Source organism: Panonychus citri, unplaced genomic scaffold (genome assembly GCF_014898815.1).
Source record: "Panonychus citri isolate SS breed McGregor unplaced genomic scaffold, ASM1489881v1 Contig00135, whole genome shotgun sequence".
NCBI classification, from domain to species: domain Eukaryota; kingdom Metazoa; phylum Arthropoda; class Arachnida; order Trombidiformes; family Tetranychidae; genus Panonychus; species Panonychus citri.
In genome coordinates, this window is record NW_026515540.1 from 2,258,280 (window position 1) to 2,282,482 (window position 24,203).

The following is a 24,203-nucleotide window of genomic DNA, read 5'->3' on the forward strand; positions in this document are numbered from 1 at the left end:
CCCAGATCAATCAACAACCGTTCTACAATCGTAGTAAACGGAGAGACAATAGAAATTATCAAAATCGTTCTAGTAATGATCGAAACTGGAGAGAGAGAAATGAGAACAGGCAAAGAGAGAATCCCTCTAACCAGCAAGAGCAATCAAATCAAGGTCCTCAAATTAGAACCATCACTAAAGTTGATTATGATGCAGAAGATGATGATTACACTAGTGAAGAGGAAGAGCCTCAGGTCTCAGCCATTTGCTCGATTTTCAAGAAAAAGCTAATCCATCAACAGATTAAAGTTGATAATCATAGAGTTGAAGCCATGTTCGACACCGGCTCTGACATGACCCTGATTACGAAACAATTAGTTGAGCAATTGAAACTGAATTTAGAACCATATAAAGGTCCAACTCCCCTAGCGGCCAATGATAAGCCAATTCAAATCTTAGGTCAAGTCGATATTACAATCAAGATCAGTGACAATAATTCAGCCCTATTGATAGTAACTACAGTCCAAGTAATCGATCGATTACCCAAACAATTTAGTGTCTTAATCGGTCAAGATGTTATGTCAAAGGCTAATATAGTGATTGATTGTTCAGCCGGTAGGGTACACATTAACAGTCAACCAATCAAACAAATTGATACTGAAGTAACTAACACAAGTGAATCAACTGAATCAATTGAAACAATTGAAGCAAGTGAAAGTGAATCATCTACTATCGATATCGACAACATCGACCGTTCCATCACCATCGATATTGACAGTGAAGTCAGTGATAGTGATAAAGATAAATTGTACAACCTTTGCAACGAGTTTCGGGACGTCTTCGCTACGAACCAACGTGAGATTGGCCGTTCAAGCCTGTTCACCCACTCCATCGATACCAATAATCATCCTCCAATTGCTTGTGCTCCTTACACTCAAGGTGCTGCGAAAAGGGAAATAACTAAAGCCCTAATAGATGAGATGCTCCTGGACGATATTATCGTTGAGTCTTCCTCTCCCTGGTCATCTCCTGTTGTCCTAGTTAGCAAGAAAACCAAAGATTGGAGACTTTGTGTTGATTATCGTAAATTGAATGCGATCACCAAGAAAGATCGATATCCGATTCCCGATATTAACACCTCACTCGATTGCCTCCAAGGTGCAAAGTATTTCAGCTTACTTGACCTTCGAAGTGGCTACCATCAAGTCGAATTAAACCCAGTCGATCGAATTAAAAGTGCCTTTGTAACAACATTTGGAATGTATGAGTACAAAGTGATGCCCTTTGGCCTCTGCAACGCCCCCGCCACTTTCCAGCGATTAATGGACGTTTGCCTGGCTGGCCTCAAATACAATTCTTGTCTCGTTTACATCGACGATATTATCATATTCAGTCGAACCATGAATGAGCATTTCAATCGATTACGATCAGTCTTCAACAGATTGAGAACCGCCGGACTGACCCTCAAGCCCGAGAAGTGTACCTTCTTTAAAAAGAAAATTCTTTATCTTGGCTATGTCATCAGTGAAGATGGACAAGAACCAGATCCTGAGAAGATAAGGACAATCCGTGATTACCCGATCCCGTTAACACTTCGAGATGTCCGAGCTTTTGTTGCACTTTGCTCATATTATCGAAAATTCATTCGCGATTTCGCTAAGATCGCTCGCCCTCTCACTCAACTGACACGAAAAGAAGCACCTTTCATTTGGGGCTCCGATGAACATGAGTCTTTTGAACAACTAAAAAAGTTACTCTGCTCCACTCATGTCCTCGAACACTTTGATCCAAATCGACCAATTCAATTGAGAACCGATGCTTCTGATTTCGGATTAGGTGCGATTCTCCTCCAGCGTCACGATAATAAATGGAAGCCGATCGCCTACGCCAGCCGACAATTACAAGGAGCCGAAGTCAATTATCCGATCTCCGATAAAGAATGTCTCGCCATTATTTATGCCGTAGAAAAATTCCGCCCCTACCTCGAAGGATCCAAATTCGAGATCATTACTGACCATTGTGCCTTGTGCTTTTTAAGGTCAAAGGCTAAACTTCCTCCTCGCCTTATGCGTTATTCCATAACCTTACAATCGTTCGATTTCACTATCATTTACAAATCTGGAAAAACTCACGCTGATGCTGATTGTCTGAGCCGTTACCCGACTCATGATCCTGAATTTAACGATAAAGATGAACAATTTGAACAAGGTGATGAGATCTTCACCTTATTAATTCAAGAGGACTCCAAGGAAACAAGTAAACTAATCGCTGAACAACATAGCGATCCTTTCACTCAATTAAAAATAAATCAACTATCAAATTTGGACTCTCTAGATAAATTAACAAAAACTAAACTTGTTAATAATCATCGTATTAGAAACGAACTACTAGAGAGAAAAATTATAACCGAATATGGTAGCCGATGGGTCCAAGTGGTTCCTGAGACTTTAATTGATGAACTTTTGAAATCTTATCATGATGATCCAATCGGAGGTCATTGTGGAGTCTATCAGACTTACAATCGTGTTCGTCAACGATATTACTGGCCAAAGATGCACCAGGTGATAACAAATTACATCAAAAATTGTCGCGATTGTCAATTTAATAAACAAACAAAAGTCGATGCACCAATGAAATCAATTCATGTTGGCAAACCTTTCGAGAAACTGGGAATCGATATAGTTGGTCCATTACCATTTTCATCAGGAAAGAAATATATCATCGTGGCCACTGATTACTTTACTCGGTGGGTGGAGACAAAGGCGCTCACTCACAAGACCGCCTCAGTAACCGCAAAATTCCTGATCGAAAACATCGTTGCTCGCCACGGTTGCCCCGCCTCTATCCTATCTGATCAAGGTACCAATTTCACTTCATCAATAATTCAGAAACTCAGTGAATTCATGACTTCCCGCTGGCAATTTTCAACCGCCTATCACCCTCAAACCAATGGATTAACCGAGCGGGTCAACCGAACCCTTTGCCAAATGTTAATTCATTATTGTCAAGAAAATAAATCGAAATGGACTCAAATGCTACCCCTAATTACCTTCGCTTACAATACAGCAGCGAACAGCAGCACAAGAGCTTCCCCATTTTATCTCATATATGGTCGAGAAGCTAATTTCCCCGTCGACATCAACCTCTCACCCACCAGTGACCAAACCAACATTGATGATTACACTAAATTCATCATCAACGAATGGAAAACTATCAGAGATCAATCGAAAATCTTCTCTCTCGAAGCTAAAGAAAAACAAACAGCTTATCATGATTCAAAATCCAAGATTGTGAATTTCGAAATCGGTGAAAAGGTCCTCTACAAGAAAAATATTCGAACCGACAAATTAGACACTAGAAAAGAGGGACCGTTTACCATCACTGATAAAATAGGAGAAACAACTTACATCATCAAGAATGATGATCATGAAATTCGAGCCCATGCCTCTCAATTATCAAAGTTTAATTCAAGAGATCGCAGGTCTCGATCACTATCACCCTCTCATCTCAACAAACAGATGATGATACTAATCATTCTCTTTCTGATAAGCTTCGTTTCCGGGACTGAATATGGTGCTGACGTGATCTGGAGAGCAACGAAGCATAAGATAATAAATGGACGTAAAAATGTAAATTACACGATAATCATACAGAATCCATGCTTACAAATTAAATCACCCATACATGGAAGCTTGAGTATTGACGCAGATAAGTGTGAGATCGATAATCAGGGACCGGTCAACAAATTTGCCTGCAAAAGACTCATAAAGGAAGCACCGAGGTGTGGAGAGGAAATAAAATGGTTTTGTGGCTTAAAACCATATAATAGAGAAGATATATTTGAGCTAGCACGACAACACTGTGAATCTTATGTTGAAAATCAACTTACACTTTCACTTTTGGATCAAATATAACACAGAAAAGAAGAAAAAAGAGTAATATTTTCAACTCTTCTAATAGGATCATTAGCTGTAATTGTTCGGTACAATTAAGAATTGGATCTCCAATCACCAAATTATGACTTGTTAGCAACAGCCTCAAATCTAACCTACGAGGTACTAAATAACCATCAAAATAACCTCAAGCACATTGCAGATCAGATCCTTTCAACGAACACTGACTAGATGAGTTAGAGCAAATGATCCCAATCACCTCTCCAATCAGCCACTGTTGTTTATCAAACACAACGAATCAACGAAATCATGAGAGAAACCAGAGTCGCAATGGAAAATGGGGAAAAGATACCGGAAAGCTTATTGAACTTTTTCAAAGTAGAGTTACCATGTGGGAAAAGTTGCCCCTTAAGCTCCATGGAAAATTGCAAAGTAACTTTCAAAACGATCAACAAAACAATCCTCGTCAAGTTATTATTCAGAGTCGATAATTACGCTGATGATCTCATCATACACAAAGTTGATCCATTCACCTTAATTCAAGAAGTAAACAACACTGAAATCTGTATCAAGAATTATGTTGGCCCGAAGTTTATCGTGGTAAACACCACCTCGAAGCCGCCTGAAATGTGTGAAGTAACCGAAGATGATTTTGCATCGAAAAAACTAAATTTTGATACGGGAAAGTTCTGTCACAAAGTGCCTGAGGCCGGATTATGGAAATTATCAGATTGTGTTCAAATTGGCTCTTACAACTTTCAAATTAAAAAACCCCAAACGAAAATCGTTAACGAAGATTTTTTCGTCTATTGTTATGGCCACAATCTCACCATTTTTAACATCACCCGACCTTGTCCAAACCAAGTACTGAAAATATCTCGCTCAATGTCATTTCAGATCGGTCAAACCTCGTATACATCTAACGACCTAACATTCACACATGAGAAAGACGTGACTTCCTGGTCAACAACAATCAACTGGCAATTATCACCCTACGATTATGAGAGAATAAAATTAGAACCAGAAAAGTTAGAATTGCTCAAAAATGTAGTCATCGAAGCTCAACGTCAAACCAATGAATCTTGGTTCACGTACCTAAAACGTGACGCTTTTAACCTCTTTCTCGGACTCATCTCCCTTTCTATTCTCGTTATGTTGATTCTCAAAATCGTCAAAATAATCTATCAACCTAGACCAACAATTTACTCAATGATCACTGAGCCTGTCATCATAAGCAAAACTAAGAAAAAGAATAAGGATAAAACTTTCCCAATTAAGCCCGACTACATCCCAATTAACCAATTATTCTAATTTTAAGTTTTATTTTATTTCTCCTTTATTAGATGCCCGGTGATAATTCTCCTTTCCTCTTTATCACCAATATATTAATCTTGACTCGATACTTACGAGGAGTATTTAACCAGTTCGGTGTTCCCATTTCCACTTCAATTAGGAATAACAAAAATTTCACCGTACAATGTACTCAATTAGACAATAGAAAAATGGCCAAGGTAACGATTTCCGCTGGAAATCAAAAAGACTTAGATTACGGTTACCAAGAAACCAAGAAAATCCTGAAATTTTGCCCCATTGTATCTAAGTTAAGGGAAAAACATTGTGCAATTTGCTTCAGATATGCACACGAAACCCGCGATTGCACCTTCTGCGCTGCCTGTCTTGAGAATGGTCACCAAATAGCTCATTGTTCCTGGTTGAGAAAAGGTGAAGAGCCTCCACGAGTTAACCTCATCTCTACCGATGATCAACCTTCTTCAAAACGACGTAAATTAAAAGAGAATCCCATCTTTTGGAAGAACGTCGGAAACTTGGACTTCAAGTTACTCGGGAAATTAAAGCCTATTGGAAAAGTTGGAGAAGAAAAGCCAACCCTCGCTATTGACACCGAAGGCATGGCCACTGACGGGAAAGCACTTTTCGTCACCCTCGCTGGCTGGTTCAGCAGCAATAGTCTTGGTGCTCAGGTTATCTATTCCGAGTATCTAAAAACCACGAATGTTACCCACTTGACTACCCCAATATCCAGCGTCCAATTACAACAATTACAAGACGGAAAATCACTAGACGAGATAAAGTCAAACATTCTACTAGCCTGTGGCGAAAAACGAGTTCTCATATTCGATTCCGACGATAAAGAACTAAAAAAGATAAATATAAGTGATGGTGATCTTAAGGAATGGAAAATCGAAGTGGTCAATGTCCAGAAACTCTATGGAAAAATTTCATTAGAAAAACTAGTAAACTTCTTCTTTCCTCATTCAAAGGGGTTAAAAAGAGACTCGTATAATCCTCTCAACGGTCATAATCCAGGACTGGACTCATGTTTCACGATCAAATTGTATCGAAAGTACTTAGAACTAACCAAAGAAGGAAAGCGAATACCATCAGCAAATGAAATTAGAATGATGCTAAAATCGAATGTAAATCATTCTAATTATAATCCTCTTTGTTATCTCTACTGATCGCAGGCACTGCTCAAAAATGGTCATTCGGAAGTGTTGTGAAAATGTCAAGGAGATAAAGAGATTAGTTAATCGTTTTATAACTTTGTTTTCTTCTCTTTATCTCTATCTCCTTCATAGGTGGAAGTCACCTTTATTTGACTTATCTCTCTCTTTTATAAACAGAATATTGAAAAAAGTAAATAAAGTAATGTAATTCACCCCGATCAGTGAAGATCAATTAAGGTGACTATGAATAAAAAACTAATTGTGAAACAAAAAAAAAACTTAATTCAGTGATTGGAATAAAATCCTTAAAGTTGTTAAATCGAAGAATTTGAATAAGTGTCACCAGTTTACCTGCTTAACCAACAATGTGGAAACATAATCAATATGATTTCCATCAATGAATCCAATTTGATCTCAATAATTAAAAATGTAAACAAAAAATCCAATTTTTACTCAATTAATTTAAGTCATACAAATAATAATGCAAGGAATCAAACTGATTTTAACTGATTAGAAAGTTGATCAAAAACAAGTAAAAAAATTGGTTCCCAAAAGTTACTGTACAAAATGAGAATCAAACTAATCAAGACAAATGACCAAATTGAACGATTCATACTGAACTTTTATCGATCAATTCAAATTTCTATCGAAAATTAGTAAAAAGTAATTCCAATTGAAAAATGATCGAGAAAATATCATGAGCGGAATTAGATTATTGTTCCCGCTAATTTGTTTCGAACCACTTGTTGTCAAGGAGACAATTTTCTCTTTCTCTTTGGACTTATCCGAAATGTGTAGTAAATACTACATACTACTCTAGATAGTATTTACTAGATAGAAAATACTTAAAAGTAGCATCCGAATCACCTACTAGTTAGAGCGCCATCTATCGTAATTAGATTCAACTAAGGTTTAATATTCCAATTTTACATCAGCATTAAAACATCAATTAAAGGATTATTTAACTTTTTTATTTATTTTAATTAAATTATAAGATCTAGTACTGCCGGAAATTAATCAAATCTTATTTTTAAAAATAATTAAATAAAATTTTTGTTTATGGCGGGTTCATTTTTCATTAAAAACAATATGTAAAGTCTTTGTTTACCTTAGCAACCCAAAAGTAGTGTGAGGGGATGAAAAGTAGATGAGCAAAATCACCGACTAGATTTCCACCCCTATACTATCCCTAATGCCATGGTAACCACTAAATAGTTTAGTGTAAATTTTCAGATTCGGACAGTACTACTTGGGCGGAGCTACTAGTTAGTGTTAGCAACTAGTAAAAACTACTCATTTCGGATAAGTCCTTTGTTTACAATTTTGTCTCTTGAAATTCAAGACTTGAATTTACATTGATTCAATTTCTTGTTTTCTATTCTTATTACTGTTCTCCTCTGAATTTTTAGTAATTTCAGTTTAATTGTGTGTTGTTTTTGATGAATAATCGAAGATTGTTTTAATTGTCCAAACCAAATTATCTATTCCAATGTCGGATTCAACCGGGTTTCGAAACCATTCATTCTTTGAATTTACTTCTGATAATGATGAATACAAATCTGTTTATCCTCGTGTAGCAAATTTATACCTTCAGAAAATGTATGCACTTAACCTCGCCCCAGTACGGGTTGAACCACCTGTCGTATTGAATGAGCTTCAGATCGCAATGATAATGCTACACTTTGGAAACACTACACATTTATGTTGGGTACCACGTATGGATTGGTTAATGCTACTCACTGTCGTACAAGCTTTTGAGCGTGATCGAGGTCATCGCTGGACAATTGAGGAAGTTCGACGTGCTTACTATGATTTGTGTTCTTGTTTCAATCTTGTTCTTGAAACTCCAGCCCAAAAGGAACATGCTATGAGAGTCTTGGAAAGTCAAATGGCACAACTTTAATTTTCTTGTATGGATAATCCATAATGGATTAACTTTCATTTATTATTTAATACTTTCTTGGTGATTTTTATTATACTTTTTTACAATCAAAATCACACATCATTAACAATCATAATCAAAATATGACCTGAAGTTTGTTGTTGATCATCATCAGAAATAAATAATGACCTCAACCTTTAGTCCTGCCTTAATTGTGTGTGGTTAGTTTATTAAGCAAAGTATATAAGACGAAAAGATTTGGTTGTGAATTATCACATTTCATTTGAATCTGTTCATCAAACAACAAGTGGTTTAGTTAACAAAGGTAAATCATCGTCTTACTTTTACTTGTTGATCTTTGTTACTAATTGTTAATAATTGTTACTAATTGTTTGTCTTCTTTTCGATTATTACAGAATTTTCTCAATCATCATGAATTCAAAGATTTTAATCATCTCCCTTATTCTTGCTGCCACTCTTTTGGTGACTGAAGCCACATTGAAGATCACTCTCCATAAGAAACACATCAGTTTACCAATTCCAACCAAAGTTTCATTGGGTTTAATTGGTCATGATGATTGGTGGAGTCAACCATCATGGTCATCATGGCCTTCATGGCCTTCATGGGGATGGGGATGGGAAGACAATAGCTGGTGGTAAATCATCAACATCAACATCAACATCATCAACAACAACGATTATGATCACTTAATCTGCTCAATTGTCACCAATCACCAACATCATCAAGAATCTCAATGTAATTTTATCCTCATTGTAATAACATCAAACATCAAACATTCATATTGATATTTATAACATCATATTCATACAATCAATAAACGAGATTCAATTTAAAACAAAACAAAACTCCAATTTTTCGTTCAATTCTGTTCAAATCAATCAGCAATGAAGAAGAACGCATTTGAAGTTAGGCTTGAAAAAATTTAAAGTTTTTAAAAAGTTCTTCGAATGACCTTCAAGTTTGTTCTTCTCTGAATAACCTTTATGACCTTGAAATATGACAATTGAGTGTCAGTCAAACTTCATATTCATTCAATTGTCAATCAATAAATGAGATTCAGTTTAAAACATAAACGTCAACAAAATTTTGCCAATACTTATTTCATGTATTTTTAATGTAGACTTTGCGGATTTTATTCATATCAACACAATTCCAACAATCTACTAATACAAATTGTAATTATCTTACTGAGCTACAGTCTTGTAGACTTTAATAACAAAAAAACTTATACTTATCAAATGTTCCAGTAGGAATTAAATTAATATGAATAAACGAAAAGGTCGAGAAAACGAATCTGATTATCGAAGTCAATTTAATGTAATCAAATTACTTTCGAGTTCGTTATCATCCTGGTGATTTAAACTTTCAAAACTAACCAACATAATCAAGAATCTCAATAAAATTTTAGCCTCATTGTAATAAAATCAAAAATCAAACATTCGAAAATCAGAATCAACAACCACCAACACTGAGAATCCGATTTCAGGTTCATCTCAAAACGATTCATATGAATCTTCTGGAGCTTGGAAGCGAACATCATTTTCAGAGAAACGATTAACTGTTATTGGAACATCTAGTTACTCTCGTGAAGAATTAGCTGTGATTAAGAAAACCTCTGTCATCAATGGATTAGAGTATTTACCTTTTCTTACAATTGATCTAAAAGAAAGGTTTGCCTTTCCGTTACCTTTCACTGATAAAATTGGTCAATTAACTTTATCAAGTAGACAGAAACAATGTTTCCACCGATGGCCAATACTCATGGATGTTGGCAAGCGGGGTCAGGACCAGCGAAAGATTTGTACAATATCGGTGAGAATCCACAATTTGCTTTGGACGTTTCCAGTGATTCGACATCAGTTTGGGTTCTATTGACTCGGCATATTGTCGATAAACAAGATTTCGCTCAAAATCGTGAATTCATCACTTTAGTTGTTTACAAAGGAACCGAAAAAGTTTATCTACCCTTCGATCCCGCTCCTTATATTGACGGAGTCCGAATCAATAGTCCACATTATCTATGCAAGATTAACATTCCCGAAGGTGGAGCAACCAAATTCGTTCTGGTCATTTCTCAATATGAGAAGACGACAACCATTTATTACACAATCAGAGTTTATTCACCTGTTCTGTTTACCTTTAAACGATTAAATGAATCCTATCAATATGTTGAAAAGATAACTAATGGTTCATGGGATGAATCAACTGCCGGTGGTTGTCCCAATTTCCCGTTAACATATAAACTCAATCCCGTTTATTTACTTGATGTCAAAGGTGCCAATGAGGCAACGAATGATCTTCTCATTGATCTTAAAGAACCAATGACTTCAACATCTGATGGAATCAGAGTCGAAAACGATGAAGGAATCAAACCGATTGTAACTGATTAGAAAGTTGATCAAAAACAAGTAAAAAAATTGGTTCCAAAAGTTACTGTACAAAATGAGAATCAAATTAATAAAGACAAATGGCCAAATTGAACGATACATACTGAACTTTTATCGATTTCTGATGAAAATGAATTTTAATCTTCCAACGATAAGAAGCTAATTTATTATGAAACCGGATCAATTTTGATTCGAGTATCAAGATCAATGTGACAATGATAACGTTTATTAGATTTGTTTGGTTCTTCCTCAATTCGCTCATGTAATTGTTTTAAAATCTATGGTACGAAAAACCAAGTCAATTGTTAACAAAAGTTAATTGTAACTGACCAATATTGAAGGTTAGAGGCCAAGAGTGAGAACAAGATTGTTAATTATGATTAGAAAGTAACCTCAATGATCAAGGTCAAATAGAAGATAAAATCTCGATTTGAATACTCTGAAAGACATTGAAGGTGAACAAATTAAATTGATTCGATTTTAAGTTAATTATTCAATTAAATAGATTACTAACTAATTTATAATAGAAACTATTGAAACATATTCGTATAGTGTGAATCAATTTAGCTGGAAGATTTTTAATTGTTACTTGATTGTTTCCCCGACTCGAGGGTAAACTGATCTGAAGGCGTTTCTAATGTTTGTTTGTTTCGATTTACTTTCATTTACTTTAATTCACTTTCTTTATATTTTTTTTAAGAAAATCAAAATATGACCTGAAGTTTGTTGTTGATCATCATCAGGAATAAATATCCAATTGGTTTTTGGTGGTCATTCATAATGACCTCAACCTTTAGTCCTGCCTTAATTGTGTGTGGTTAGTTTATTTAGCAAAGTATATAAGATGAAATGATTTAGTTGTAAATTATCACATTTCATTTGAATCTTTTCATCAAGCAACAAGTGGTTTCATTAACGAAGGTAAATCATCGTCTTACTTTCACTTGTTGATCTTTGTTACTAATTGTTACTAATTGTTTGTCTTCTTTTTTATTGTTACAGAATCTTCTTAATCATCATGTTTTCAAAGATTTTAATCATCTCCCTTATTCTTGCTGCCACTCTTTTGGTGACTGAAGCCACATTGAAGATCACTCTCCATAAGAAACACATCAGTTTACCAATTCCAACCAAAGTTTCATTGGGTTTAATTGGTCATGATGATTGGTGGAGTCAACCATCATGGTCATCATGGCCTTCATGGCCTTCATGGGGATGGGGATGGGAAGACAATAGCTGGTGGTAAATCATCAACATCAACATCAACATCATCAACAACAGCGATTAAGATCACTTAATCTGCTCAATTGTCACCAATCACCAACATCATCAAGAATCTCAATGTAATTTTATCCTCATTGTAATAACATCAAACATCATCAATAAATGAGATTCAATTTAATTCCGTTTCTTTTTGTTGGCATCATTTGCGTCTGAAATATTTTAATTTCTTGTCATTTATCAAAAATAATTAGTAAATTTATTTGTTCTTCGATGTTTTCTTCGACAGTTGATTCTCTTTGATTTGCTTTTTAAATGTTCTCAACGCTATCGACATACAACTTTTGTTACATACACGAGCTAAAGCTCTCGTCTTTAGATCTCTTTGAGCTTCTGATGCTAAAATCGCCTTTAATTGAACTGCTTTGTTTTTCAATCCAAATCTAATCAAAGTCTCACTGTCAAGCGATTTTACCATCCAAATAAACTCCGATAAAGATTTACGTTGCTTCTCAAATCGTGTCTGAGACGCTGGATTATTACTAAAAGAAAAAGAAAACAAAAAATAACAATTAATAATGAGAGAAACAAGAAAAAAAAATACTCATACCAAGTCTTTTTCATATCTGATAATTGTTTGATCCTTTTTTTAGTAGTGGCAATTAATTGTCTCTTAGCATCTCTACAAGCATTTCTCAATGGAGTAAACTAGAAAAAAAATCATAATCAAATCATTAATCAACATTTAGAAACAATTGTCAAAAAAAACAACAACAAAACTAACAACAGAAATTTGAAAATTCACTTTCTCAGTGAACTGATTTTCATTTTACTTACTCTGAGATCAACTTTATGTGTTTTTGGTTGTTCCCGTTTTTGATCCTTGCTGGTCCTCGATTGTTGATCCTTCATATTCCAGGTTAAATATTAACAATAAAATTGCACAAAAAGAAGAAAAAAATCAATTAAAATAGTCAAATTAATTCACAAACAACTGCAATTGGAAACGATGGTAAACTCAACATGCTTTTCACAAAAGTGTTTACAGAACCACTTGTTTCCATAGTAACCGTAGTATCTTTGGATCCAAATGGATCTTTGAGTTTCTAATTTAATTTTCATTTCCGTTTTTCTGGATTAATTAAATTTAGACCTACTCATCTCAGGTAATTGTTTGTTGAACAATTTAATCAATTAATTTCTCCAACAATCAGTCGAGTTAAAATCGGCAAAGTGTCAACCGATTGTAATTGAATTGATGGTGTTGAGCATAAATGGAATCAACTGATTGACTTATATGCTTTTTATGCTTTTATTTTTGAGAGCAAAAAAGTCTCAACGTGTAAAAGGCTGGACAAGAATCAAAACATTGATCTAATTACAATTAATAGTGTTTTCTTTTTTGATTGATTATATTTTCTTTTGTGATATTTATCAGTTTACAATTTTCCATTATGGTTTCTGGTAAAGAGATGGTTGAGGAACGAGAGGAAAATACCGAAAAGTCCGTTGCTTTTGAAGGTAAGCTCAATCTCTTTTCTCTTCATGTGTCAATCTAATTTAATTTTCGCCTTCTAATCTTGTCTAATTTTCTCTTGTTTTTTTGTTCTTATTTGGCTTTTCTTTGCTTCTGATGGTTAATAGTTTTACAGTTGATCAAAGAAGCTCAAAGTCAACATGGTTTGAAACATGGAGATTACCATCGGTACAGAGGTTACTGTTCTAGGAGATTGAGACGTATAAGGAAATCTCTGGGTATTGTTCAATCATCTGGAACTCGCCATAGGTCAACCTTTACTCCTAAAAGAGTGAATAATGAGATGGTCATTAGTGCGGATAAGGCTAAAAAAGATCCAATTCGCTATCTGTATATTCCATTGATGAACGCGGAAAGATGTTGGAGCTATGCTATGGCTCTGAAACAAGAGGCCAACACTGAACCAAGGAAAAGGTTTCATTTGATTAGGAAATTAAGGAAAGCAGTTATTCATGGACAGGAATTGGAACGTTTAACCAACGATGAGCCCAATTTTTGCGATGCCAAAACTAAACTTGAAACGCAAGCTTATAGTGCTTATCTTAGTGGTTTACATTACTTTGAAACGGAACAATGGGCCAAAGCTTCAGATTATTTGAAAAAATCTCAAGCAATTTATGTTAAATTGTGTGAAGTGGTGGTTGATGATGAAACCTCTGCCTGGTATCGTCAGAAAGTTGATGAACTTAAGCCAACACTCAGATATTGTGCCTTCAATATTGGTGAACAAGGAATCAAAGCACAAGATTTCATTGATACACTTAAATTGGAATCACCGGACTTTGAAGATGAATTCCTGTCTTCCAAATTGGATCAATTAATTTTACAAACTCGTGAACGACAATCAGCAACCCTTAGTGAGGTCTCTTGGTTGGGTAAAACATTTGCAGTGAAACAGGAAAAGATCCGCTCATTTTTACTCACTTATCAAGAATATAAATCGGTTGATTTTAAGAAAATGAGTCAATTGGAGAAATTATTGTTCGAATGTCGGGATTGTATTCAATTGGTTCGCGATGCAAATCAAGATAAATCTCCACTCTATTGTTATCTTCTCTATTTACGATTAGACTTAACCCATCGACGGAATCTCTTCCTAATCAAAGAAACTGACAATCCTTCCGATTTGATTCGACCTTATGAAGTTCTACTGGGTACTCTTAATGACATCAAAGCTTTACCCTTGCGACAATATTTCAATTCGGAAGATGATATCGACGAGCTATTCAATGAAGTTAATAATCGCTCGATTGCATACAAAGCACTTCGTTGTTATTCAATCGCTAAAGTGGGTAAAATTGATTGGAAAGAAGCGATCGCTCTTCTAAACAAATCAGCTCAATATTGTTCAGAATATTTAAAATCGGATCATAAGGATGAGGTAAATTGATGAGAAAAAAAAGAAGAAAAAAATCAAATCGTATCAATCAAATTGATCTTTCTAACAAATGATTTATTTCATTTATTTCTGATTTTCCACAGGCATTAAGAAAACAAATCAAGGAACTTCAAACTAAAGCGAATAGCGAAAAGTTCAATATCCATGCTAATAGTTTAATCAAAGACACGGAGGCAGTACAAACGGAAAAAGATCAAAAATCGAAGGTAAATTCTCAATAACAATCTCATAATATCTTGATTCTAATAGTTTTTCCACTTCCTCTCTCTCTCTCTCTCTCTCTCTTCCCCTATTAGAAGCCCGTTATTGAAAGATTGGACACTTATCTATCAGCGTCTGAAGTGACCTCGGGTAATCTGAAAATGACCGATTTCCCACCTCAATTTCGACCTATTCCAAGCAAACCTTTGTTCTTTGACATCGCTCATAATCACTTGAAATTCCCGTCACTGGAAAGTGAGATTGCCAATCAAAAATCAAGCGGTATCACAGGTCTGGTTAAAGGTTGGCTTTGGAGAAAATGAGAAAACAATTTAACCATTAATAGTCCAATAATCAAGAAAACTTGATTATCAAATGATCAATTCGGTGAAGTTAATTTTTTTAATATAACAATATCCTAAAAGTATAATAATATAATAACCTTATCAAGATATTATGATGTATCTGTAAACAAATAAACAAAACATTTTGGATTGTAAACATTTGGTGATTTGTTTTATATTAAATAGTAGGTGGAAAATAATGGGCTTATTGTGATTGTAGATTTTGATGATTTACGATGATAATTGCAAGTTAGAAAACAATTAAATTATACAAAAATATGAAAATCATCATCATATTAAAAAGGTGAGAAATACTTGTAAGTCTTGGTCGAAATGATCATTGATTTTGATTGAGATTCTCATTTGGATATGTGAGTGTTTGGAACAATAAGAAAAGCGCTTAATTGTGTTGGATGAGAAGTGCTGAATGTTAATTGATGAGCGAGTGATATTAAGGCAAATGTTAAATTGCTTTGAGGAAATAAATTAACGTGCTAATTGACAATAACAAAATGTTTGGCCCCATTGAGTATGATGAGTTACACCAATGATCAAGTTGACAGAAACAGTAAGTTGAATTGGTCCAATATTCCCTGCAGAAGAAATGAAAGAATACAGAATCAATTAGTAAATTAGCTTAATGAAACAATTAGTAATGTTGTTTACCTTTTAAGATCAAATTGTGAGACACTATTCTCAACATAATTAGCTAATTTGTTAAGAGGAGCTGCTGGGCGACATCCTTCAAATGTATCACCAGGTATGTTTGTTTTGACACCAATAAGGTTTGATAGGCAATCTCTGGTTATCCGAGTTTCTCCTGAAAATGGAATGAATTAAATTAGAGTAATTAAGAAAGTGGTAAAATTTTAAATCCAATTGGCAAATCAAGGAAAAGGGTGAATCTTATTTTGTTTCCAGTTCAATTGTTTGTGGTTCATTGTTTACCATCGGGCGCGTAAATTTTATCAACCATTACTTTCACCTTTTCACTTGATTACACAACTGATGCTAGTAAATTAATTGTTTCCAATTGGTGAACAAGATAAATTAACTAACCATCTCGTTTTTCAATCACTTTGACACACATATCATTGTCCTTTGGACAAGTAATTGATGAGTGTAACCACCAATCAACACCATCGTCACCACATCCTGGTTGAGTGGAGACACAACTGTAACACCAAATGCTACAAGTGACTAGAGAAAAATAAAACCAAGACAATTAAGAAGGCAAGTAAAATTGAAAGAAAATCTCAGAAATTCAATCAGAGAAAAAATAATAATAATCTTCCATTACTATTGTTTGAAAAGAAAAGAAAACATTTTCTTACCTGTTGGTATACAAAGAGTAATACCAATTAAACTGATGAAGATGAAAGTGAAAGGAGGTTTTATCATCACTGATTCTATAATCAATCAACAATAGGTTCAAGTGAAGTGTTTAACTGTTTATAGAATCATTAATTACTCAATAAGATGTAAAGATTAGTTGATTAATTACCACAAGAAAAAGTGAAATGTTTTTACAATTGGAAATTGGGAGGTGACCAAAAATTTACTTCTTTTGAATCTGAGGCGTGACTCAGGTGGAAATAGTCACTTGGCAACAAGCAGGTTCCTCTTTGGAAATGGAGACAATTGACCAGAGAATAATTTAGATTGACAATTAACATGGAATTAGTTAATCATCAGCTAATTCTCCATGTGAATTCTCCACAATCGGAACCAAAAGTGATGTTCTTTTATTGGAAAGGTAAGTTAATCTATTTTCTTTTTCTAATTTTCTCTTCTCACCTTTGGATTGATTTTCTTTCCTATTAATGTTTTGTTATTTTCCTCATTCAACTGTTGATTTTTGATTAATTTGATTTCATTGCCGATTGATGATCAATGTTTTCGCCATTTTTATCGGTGTAATTTTCTTTTCATTTATTAATTGTTGTCTTTTGTTTACTCATTTTCCGTTGTTTTCTATTTTGGTCTAGGTAATGATGGAAAGATTTAAACTGTCAGAGGAAATGGATTTCCGTTTTGGAATTTTCATTTTCTTCCATCTTTCACTTAATATTTACAATTATCCTGATGATCTAAATTTAATTTCCTGATTAATAGCTCGTGATTATGGATATAGAAAAATGTATCCTATGTAAGGTACATTGGCAGTTCCACCGGAGACTTTTCTGTCTTCCTCTCAAACAACAGGATGTTAATTGGATAAAATTGATTGTCAAACTTTAGACTCTTCATTTAATTTTAAACATCACAAGAGTTTAATCAATTGTGTAAATCACACCATGGCTAAAGTACAATCAACAATTAGTCTTCTCTTTCTTTTCGCAACAATTTTAGGTAAATTTTTCATTGTTTTCCTTAAAATCTATTGTTTTATGATAACAAATATTCATAATGATTTATTTTCATTTACTAATTGATTGATCTTATTTTATTGATTCTCAGCTGTTGCAAATTGTGAAAAACAACGAGATGAAAACTATGGTTTACCACAAGGAAATGCCGACCAATTCCCTGGTCGAACGGAAGTTTTAATGGAACCAAACTTCTTAAAGAAAATCGGTTCTCATATTGTCAAAGGTTGGCATGGATTCAAAGGTCTATTCGGCCGTAAATCTAATCGGGGCGAAGAAAATATTTATGGAGGATATGGTCGAGAAGAGAAACAAAAACCTTACGATAATAAAGAGACCAACATAAACAAGGAATACCCAGAATCTAATTACAATAACAATTACGGTAACGGAGAATACAATCAAAACCAATTCCAAGGTAAAAATTGAAAACAGAGTTTTAATTACTAAGGTAGAAGAGTTTCTGACATTTGATTTTATGTTTTTTTTTCTCAGGACAAAAAGGTAATCAAGAAAACAATCAAGGTTTCCAAGGAGCAGTTGATGAACGTAACAAAGGGCAAAAAGAAGATAAAGTTTACGAATTCGAGGAATCGTCAAACAAACCTTTCGATGGTCGAAAAGACGAGAAAAAAGTTAAATCAAACGATAAAAAATCACCTCAAGCCGAAAACAATTTTAACAACAATGGAAACAATTTCCAAACTGAATTAGGTAATCAAAACGATTCCACTAATAAACAAAGATCTCGACGAGATTTACTCGGAAGATTTCCAATTGGAAGGCCATTCAGACAACCATTTAGACGGCCATTCAGACAACCTTTCAGGCCACCATTTAGACTTCCAGGTCGTCAACCATTCAGAAGACCATTCTAATAATTTAAATGAAAACACAAAATCAACTGATTGCCAAATCAAAACCAATATTAAAAGATGAATGTGGATTAAGTATCAATGTAAAACAAGCAGCACTCAAAAGCAATTGAATAAAATATTTTTTACTCTCTCAACCAATGTAAATGTCCGTTTCCAACTTTCTAACCAATATAAAAATAATAATAATTCAATCGATCAATTAAATTTCCATTTTCTGATTGTCCAAAAAATTAGAAAATTAAAGATTCGAAATTGGCGCTTCTTTTGTTCCATTGGAAACTCAATTGACAGTTTTCACTCCCTTTAATCTTTGGTAAACAAACTGATTTAATTGTAGTTCTTTTTCCTTGGTGATTAAATCAATTCTTTAGTTTTTAATTATGCATCTAATTGAATCAATTAAACATTACATTAACCTAATGGTCCAAGAAACTGGTGTTGGAATGAAATGTCTTCTGATGGACAAAGAAACGGTCAGTTATTGATGTTGACACTTTTTCCTCTATTGATTTTCTCATTACATATGTTAATCTTTTCGGTGTTAATTTTTTTTTTCTATTTCTTTCTTTTTAATTGATTTTAGTGCTTAATATTTTCTCTTTTTTTTCATGTTTTCTATTGGTTTATTTTCATTAGACTTCCATTGTGAGTATGGCTTATAGTCAAACTGAAATGTTGGATAAAGAGGTTTACCTATTTGAACGTATTGATCGGATCAGTTCTTGTGACTCAATGAAGTACCTTAAATGTATCGTCTTTCTGAGGCCAACAAAGGAAAATATTGACCTTCTTATTCAAGAATTAAGAAATCCCAAGTTTGGACAATATCATTTATGTTGGTGAACTTCATCATTGATTCTCAATTATTCAATTTTTTTCTCTATTTCCAAATGATTGATGACTTATGTTTTTGTCTTCTTTGCTTCTCCTAGATTTCAGTAATATAATCAGTAATTCTGATATCATGACATTGGCTGAATCAGATGAACATGAATCAGTTCGTGATGTTCAAGAAGTTTATTGTGACTACATAGCAGTTAGTCCAACATTATTCAGTGTTAATGTTACTAATGGAAGTTACCGAGGTTCTAAATGGAATACATTAGCTTTACAAAGATCTTTAGATGGAATCGTTGGTGTCCTTTTATCTTTACAAAAATATCCCAACATTCGTTATCAGGCCTCATCGGAAGCTTGTCGAAAATTAGCCGAAGAAGTTAATCATCTAATCAACAAGGAACATTCACTATTCACTAATTGTTCACAGAATTGGTCTAGTGATTCTCCATCTCCATTATTGTTGATTGTTGATCGTAAGATTGATTCTTTCACTCCTTTACTAAATCAGGTTGGTAAAAGATTTCCTCTTGTTTGACATTCTAATCTCAAATTGTTTCATTTCTTCAGTGGACTTATCAAGCAATGTTACACGAGCTTCTTACAATCAACAATAATCGAATTAATCTTTCACACATTCAAGGAATTAGCAAAGATATGAAAGAAGTAATCGTCTCTGCAGAACAGGACGATTTCTATGCCAAGGTAATGATTGAATTTCATCATGAATCATTTTAATCTATTTCTTTTTCTTATTATTTACTTTTTCCACAGAATATGTACAAAAATTTCGGTGAAATTGGAGTGAATATTAAAATTCTGATGGAAGATTTTCAAGATAAAACGAAAAGCCAGAAAAAAGTCGAAACCATATCAGATATGAAAGATTTCATTGAACAATATCCACAATTTAAGAAAATGTCTGGTACAGTTTCTAAACACGTTCTTCTAATTAGTGAACTTTCCCGTTTGGTAGCGGCCCACAACTTAATGGATGTATCCGAAGCAGAACAAGAATTGGCCTGTCAATCGGAACACTCTAAATCATTGAAGAAAGTCCGTCAATTATTGGAAGATAATCGAGTCCAAAATATTGATAAATTACGTTTGGTGATGTTATATGCTCTTCGTTTTGAGAATAATTCAAATCAAGAAATTGGTGAACTAAAGAAAATACTTAAATCAAAAGGGATATCAGATGAGCAAATCAAATCTATTCAAAATTTACTTAACTACGCTGGATCTAAAAGTCAAAATCAAACTCAAGCTGATCTTTTATCGACTGTAAATGAAGTTTTCAAGAAACGGATTATCAAAGGTCTTAAAGGGATAGAAAATATTTATACTCAACACACTCCAGTTTTACGTGAGATCGTTGAAGATCTGGCCAAGGGTCGACTTAAGGTGAACAATTTCCCATATTTAACCGAAGATCGATCTCAGGGTATCGAAAAACCAACGGAAATAATTGTTTTCATGGTCGGTGGGACAACTTATGAAGAAGCGCTTCACATTGAGACACTTAATCGTTCCCAAGGAATTCGAGTTATTCTTGGAAGTACTTGTACCCATAATTTTACCTCTTTTCTCGACGAGTTAGGCCATACAAGTCAAAGAATTACAATTTAAATTTTCACTCTTAATCAATTCCCACTTCCAATCAATTGAAAAAGAATCAAACTCTAATCAATAATCTGGAATTGGAGTAAAACAAAAGCTAAATTGTCAAAGAATAAACTTTTTCTTTTCCTTGCTTAATGTAAACTCAAAATGGTCACTGTTTCTGGTTCCTTTTTCTGGGAATAAATCTTTTCATTGTCATTGTCTGAATATCATTTTCAAGGTTAATCGATTTGATTACATGGTGAGAACGAATTACAATCGAAAATAATCAAATAAAGTCAATGGTAAATTCGGTTGATGCGCAATCGAATTGAAAGAAAAAAAAAGTAAAAGAAACAAAGAGAAACCTCTTCATTTCTATTCTTTGTTTACATTCATTTCTCTTCTTCTTCCATCTCTTCGTAATTTGATTTTCTTTTAATTCTGATTGTTGATTTAATTTGATTTTTTCTTTTTGTTAACAATTAACTTGATCCATCCAAATCTCTCTTCTCAATATTGTCTCATTTGTTTACATCATTCAAAGATTCTCATCTCTCATCACCTTAACCTGATTTTGTTTTAATTTGTTTTTCTCTAATTCCTTTAGATTGAGATTGGCTTTTTCTCTGTCCTATTGCCTTAGATTGTTACATTTTTCATTTTGATTGTTTTGCTTTTTCATTTGCCACTTCCACCACCCAAATGGCTGTAATTAATTTCACCGAAGGTATTTTTAAACCATTTCTCCGTTTTTTTGTCACCCTGACCCACGGTTTGATTCCTTTTGTTTCCTCCTCTTCCACAGATGATATAATTAAGCGTAAATTGCTCATCGATGGTGATGGTCTTGGTGATGATCGAAGGATCAACATTATGTTAAAGACTTTCTTCAAATGGTGTAGTACCCATGAGAATGATGAAGAACAGTGAGTATTATTAGCATGATGTTCCATCTTTTGTTTACCTTTTTATCCTTTTCTCTTTCTCTCTCTCTCTCTCGTATTATCCATCAGGGCTCTTAATTATGAGCGAATTTTGTTAATGTTAACCAACTGTGAACACTCAATGGCCAAATCTCAGCAAATTTTATTCATGAATCATTTGGAAATGAAAAATTATCAAGATTTGTACAATAAGATTGAAAAAGGGATCACCGATTCTCAGAAAAAAATTGCCGATCTAAAGGTTGAACTACAACAGGCGAAGATTATCCGTAAAAATAAGCAAGAATATGATGTTTTGGCTCAAATAATTATGGACAATCCTGATCGTCGTGATACCTTGGGTCGACTTAATCAATTGGAAGAGGAAATTAACAAACTACAATTGATAAAAGAAAATCTAAATAAACGATTGGAGCAACGAGGTAAACAATTCCAAGTTCTTTTAACTTCAGCTCATGAACTTCAGAAAATGCTCTCAGATGAGGATAATAATGTTAATAGTATTGATGATCAATTTTTGGACAATTTAAAAAGAGCTGTTGGTGATAAACCAGTTCACGTTTAAAGTGATTAACTGTACAAATCAAGTACTTGGACTAGAGTTAAATCCATAACAATAATCATCGACAATAATGATCTCCATCCCGATTTTAATTCTAATTCATTTAATCATTTGTCTCTTGTTTTTCTCTTGCTAATTTACTCTTCTTCTTTCCATTCAATTAAATTCCAAACAATTAACAAAATTGTATGCAATTAGTAAATTCTAAACAATTAAAAGAGTGAAGTGTGATTTTATTCATCATTGTTTTTTTTTGTTCTTTTTGACACTTTTTTTTCTTCTTCTTCTTCGTTCAAATCGTTTAAATTGTTTCTTCTTGAATTACAATCCAAATAAATATTGTTATTGGTTAGATACACTTATTAATAAAAAGCAAAAGTAAAGTTGGTTGATGATCAAAAAACCACAAACAATCAATCCTGTTTTCTGGACTAGATATGTGATTGAATTGGAATGAACCAAGCGTAATTGTAATATTAGGTTTATCTTTTTACAAACACGGAATTTGATTTATCTTTTTCTCATGAGGGGATAACAAAAAAAAAGTTTCATCAGAATAATTTCAATTATTCGGTTGTGGGCACACTGATTGGTTTGGCCTTTGGATTTTCAAATCGATCCATTGTCCGGATTTGTGATAAAAAGTACACGCCGGTTGCTACAATTACGGTGAATAATAAAATGGCCAGGAAGCCCATCCAGGTTGAAATGGTGAACCATTTGGCGCAATCATAATTATCCGTGAAGAACATGTTTGGATTTCGAGAGATGAAAGGTTGAAATTGTAATCGTTTGACGGAAACAATAACATAATCACCAGAATTGTCACTTGATAATCGTATTGAGTTAATCTTTGCCTGAGAACAGTGGAAAGAGAAAGTATTGGCCGCATAGATTTCGCTAGTTCTCAGGTCAAACACGCGACCAGCATCATTTCCAACTTTAAGATTGACCGTTGAATTTGCCAAGACCCAATAATTGTTTGCTTTGCTAACATCAACAATTGTATCAAAGGTAATTGATGTTGAATTAGTGAGACCTTTGGAAAATGTGAGACCAAATTGTGATGGGTAAGCATAACCAATTGATTTAGATGATTCAGCTCCACATTGAGCTTTAACCTCAGGTTGTGTTACCACAGGCATGATGGTTTCAGATCCTTCGACATTATTTATCTTCCAATTAATCTCAATTTTCTCCATGTAAAGGTAAACACAATCTTTGATAATGATAAGACACCCATTTGGATTCTTGTCACCAAGTATGTTACCCGAACAAACCTCAATGGTTGGTGTTTGTGAAATACTCAATTGGACCAATACTAAGGTGAATAAAAAACAAGATAAACTTGATCGTATCATCATTATAAATATAAAACAATCAAAATTAATTACAATTAGATGATAAACCAACACAAACAACAATTCATCAAAATGACTTTCAACTGAACTGAGAGGGTGTCAGAGAATCGGACAATCGTTTCGATCGATCAATCGATTCTCTCTTTCGATTAGTGTGTCATTTAGATCAGCTGATTTTTCGATTCTACCAAATTTGAATTGTCACAATTTCCATTTATAATTTGATTACAATTAAATTAATTAGATTGATTTCTTTTGATTTGGATCATTAACTGGAAGAAATCAAGTTGATCTTTTGTTGAAGTTTTGTGTTT

General features: G+C 33.8%; 8 protein-coding genes and 2 long non-coding RNA genes across 11 annotated transcripts; 7 read left to right on the forward strand and 3 right to left on the reverse strand.

Moving 5' to 3' along the window:
- Positions 1–7,235: 7,235 nt before the first annotated feature.
- On the forward strand, positions 7,236–8,904 carry LOC128391810 (uncharacterized). Its single transcript, XR_008325868.1, has 2 exons — positions 7,236–8,547; positions 8,639–8,904. It is a non-coding gene; the product is annotated as an uncharacterized LOC128391810 (long non-coding RNA).
- A 773-nt stretch (positions 8,905–9,677) lies between these two features.
- Positions 9,678–10,649, forward strand: LOC128391811 (calpain-7-like). Its single transcript, XM_053351757.1, has one exon. The coding sequence runs from the start codon at positions 9,981–9,983 to the stop codon at positions 10,632–10,634; it is 654 nt and encodes a 217-aa protein (XP_053207732.1). The 5' UTR covers positions 9,678–9,980; the 3' UTR covers positions 10,635–10,649.
- Positions 10,650–11,333: 684 nt separating this feature from the next.
- Positions 11,334–11,899, forward strand: LOC128391880 (uncharacterized). The gene is made up of 2 exons (XR_008325893.1): positions 11,334–11,552; positions 11,634–11,899. It is a non-coding gene; the product is annotated as an uncharacterized LOC128391880 (long non-coding RNA).
- Positions 11,900–12,038: 139 nt separating this feature from the next.
- Positions 12,039–12,907, reverse strand: LOC128391879 (uncharacterized). The gene is made up of 3 exons (XM_053351835.1): positions 12,690–12,907; positions 12,463–12,560; positions 12,039–12,394 (listed from the first exon to the last, which is right to left on the reverse strand). The coding sequence occupies exons 1-3, from the start codon at positions 12,762–12,764 to the stop codon at positions 12,112–12,114; spliced, it is 456 nt and encodes a 151-aa protein (XP_053207810.1). The 5' UTR covers positions 12,765–12,907; the 3' UTR covers positions 12,039–12,111.
- Positions 12,908–13,005: 98 nt separating this feature from the next.
- LOC128391870 (signal recognition particle subunit SRP68-like) lies at positions 13,006–15,490 on the forward strand. Its single transcript, XM_053351825.1, has 4 exons — positions 13,006–13,373; positions 13,497–14,770; positions 14,872–14,994; positions 15,085–15,490. Exons 1-4 carry the CDS (start codon positions 13,307–13,309, stop codon positions 15,310–15,312), a joined length of 1,692 nt encoding a protein of 563 aa, XP_053207800.1. The 5' UTR covers positions 13,006–13,306; the 3' UTR covers positions 15,313–15,490.
- On the reverse strand, positions 15,373–16,884 carry LOC128391878 (uncharacterized). The gene is made up of 4 exons (XM_053351833.1): positions 16,668–16,884; positions 16,393–16,533; positions 16,000–16,153; positions 15,373–15,926 (listed from the first exon to the last, which is right to left on the reverse strand). Exons 1-4 carry the CDS (start codon positions 16,732–16,734, stop codon positions 15,797–15,799), a joined length of 492 nt encoding a protein of 163 aa, XP_053207808.1. The 5' UTR covers positions 16,735–16,884; the 3' UTR covers positions 15,373–15,796.
- A 63-nt stretch (positions 16,885–16,947) lies between these two features.
- Positions 16,948–18,714, forward strand: LOC128391874 (putative mediator of RNA polymerase II transcription subunit 26). Its single transcript, XM_053351829.1, has 4 exons — positions 16,948–17,089; positions 17,322–17,685; positions 17,794–18,120; positions 18,198–18,714. Exons 2-4 carry the CDS (start codon positions 17,631–17,633, stop codon positions 18,578–18,580), a joined length of 765 nt encoding a protein of 254 aa, XP_053207804.1. The 5' UTR covers positions 16,948–17,089; positions 17,322–17,630; the 3' UTR covers positions 18,581–18,714.
- A 162-nt stretch (positions 18,715–18,876) lies between these two features.
- Positions 18,877–21,252, forward strand: LOC128391869 (vacuolar protein sorting-associated protein 45-like). Its single transcript, XM_053351824.1, has 5 exons — positions 18,877–19,053; positions 19,217–19,415; positions 19,513–19,928; positions 19,988–20,122; positions 20,192–21,252. The coding sequence occupies exons 1-5, from the start codon at positions 18,961–18,963 to the stop codon at positions 21,044–21,046; spliced, it is 1,698 nt and encodes a 565-aa protein (XP_053207799.1). The 5' UTR covers positions 18,877–18,960; the 3' UTR covers positions 21,047–21,252.
- Positions 21,253–21,406: 154 nt separating this feature from the next.
- On the forward strand, positions 21,407–22,764 carry LOC128391875 (THO complex subunit 7 homolog). 2 transcript variants are annotated; one of them, XM_053351831.1, is made up of 3 exons: positions 21,409–21,749; positions 21,828–21,948; positions 22,036–22,764. In XM_053351831.1, exons 1-3 carry the CDS (start codon positions 21,725–21,727, stop codon positions 22,529–22,531), a joined length of 642 nt encoding a protein of 213 aa, XP_053207806.1. In that variant the 5' UTR covers positions 21,409–21,724; the 3' UTR covers positions 22,532–22,764. The 2 variants fall into 2 exon arrangements, with proteins under 2 accessions (XP_053207805.1, XP_053207806.1); XM_053351830.1 differs by having other exon boundaries at positions 21,407–21,948.
- Positions 22,741–23,988, reverse strand: LOC128391873 (V-type proton ATPase subunit S1-like). The gene has a single exon (XM_053351828.1). The coding sequence runs from the start codon at positions 23,890–23,892 to the stop codon at positions 23,095–23,097; it is 798 nt and encodes a 265-aa protein (XP_053207803.1). The 5' UTR covers positions 23,893–23,988; the 3' UTR covers positions 22,741–23,094.
- Between the last annotated feature and the right edge of the window lie 215 nt (positions 23,989–24,203).

Bases quoted from the DNA above. Each gene is read 5' to 3' on its own strand.
- LOC128391811 (XM_053351757.1), top strand. From the start codon at position 9,981: ATGTTTCCACCGATGGCCAATACTCATGGATGTTGGCAAGCGGGGTCA.
- LOC128391879 (XM_053351835.1), bottom strand. From the start codon at position 12,764: ATGAAGGATCAACAATCGAGGACCAGCAAGGATCAAAAACGGGAACAA. The intron at 12,561-12,689 runs GTAAGTAAAATG...TTTTTTTTCTAG, and splicing joins CACATAAAGTTGATCTCAGA to TTTACTCCATTGAGAAATGC. The intron at 12,395-12,462 runs GTATGAGTATTT...TTTTTCTTTTAG, and splicing joins TCAGATATGAAAAAGACTTG to TAATAATCCAGCGTCTCAGA.
- LOC128391870 (XM_053351825.1), top strand. From the start codon at position 13,307: ATGGTTTCTGGTAAAGAGATGGTTGAGGAACGAGAGGAAAATACCGAA. The intron at 13,374-13,496 runs GTAAGCTCAATC...GATGGTTAATAG, and splicing joins AAAGTCCGTTGCTTTTGAAG to TTTTACAGTTGATCAAAGAA. The intron at 14,771-14,871 runs GTAAATTGATGA...GATTTTCCACAG, and splicing joins AATCGGATCATAAGGATGAG to GCATTAAGAAAACAAATCAA.
- LOC128391878 (XM_053351833.1), bottom strand. From the start codon at position 16,734: ATGATAAAACCTCCTTTCACTTTCATCTTCATCAGTTTAATTGGTATT. The intron at 16,534-16,667 runs GTAAGAAAATGT...ATTTTTCTCTAG, and splicing joins TACTCTTTGTATACCAACAG to TCACTTGTAGCATTTGGTGT. The intron at 16,154-16,392 runs GTTAGTTAATTT...TTCCATTTTCAG, and splicing joins AGTGATTGAAAAACGAGATG to GAGAAACTCGGATAACCAGA.
- LOC128391874 (XM_053351829.1), top strand. From the start codon at position 17,631: ATGGCTAAAGTACAATCAACAATTAGTCTTCTCTTTCTTTTCGCAACA. The intron at 17,686-17,793 runs GTAAATTTTTCA...ATTGATTCTCAG, and splicing joins TCTTTTCGCAACAATTTTAG to CTGTTGCAAATTGTGAAAAA. The intron at 18,121-18,197 runs GTAAAAATTGAA...TTTTTTTCTCAG, and splicing joins CAATCAAAACCAATTCCAAG to GACAAAAAGGTAATCAAGAA.
- LOC128391869 (XM_053351824.1), top strand. From the start codon at position 18,961: ATGCATCTAATTGAATCAATTAAACATTACATTAACCTAATGGTCCAA. The intron at 19,054-19,216 runs GTCAGTTATTGA...TATTTTCATTAG, and splicing joins TTCTGATGGACAAAGAAACG to ACTTCCATTGTGAGTATGGC. The intron at 20,123-20,191 runs GTAATGATTGAA...CTTTTTCCACAG, and splicing joins AGGACGATTTCTATGCCAAG to AATATGTACAAAAATTTCGG.
- LOC128391875 (XM_053351830.1), top strand. From the start codon at position 21,725: ATGGCTGTAATTAATTTCACCGAAGGTATTTTTAAACCATTTCTCCGT. The intron at 21,949-22,035 runs GTGAGTATTATT...ATTATCCATCAG, and splicing joins CATGAGAATGATGAAGAACA to GGCTCTTAATTATGAGCGAA.
- LOC128391873 (XM_053351828.1), bottom strand. From the start codon at position 23,892: ATGATGATACGATCAAGTTTATCTTGTTTTTTATTCACCTTAGTATTG.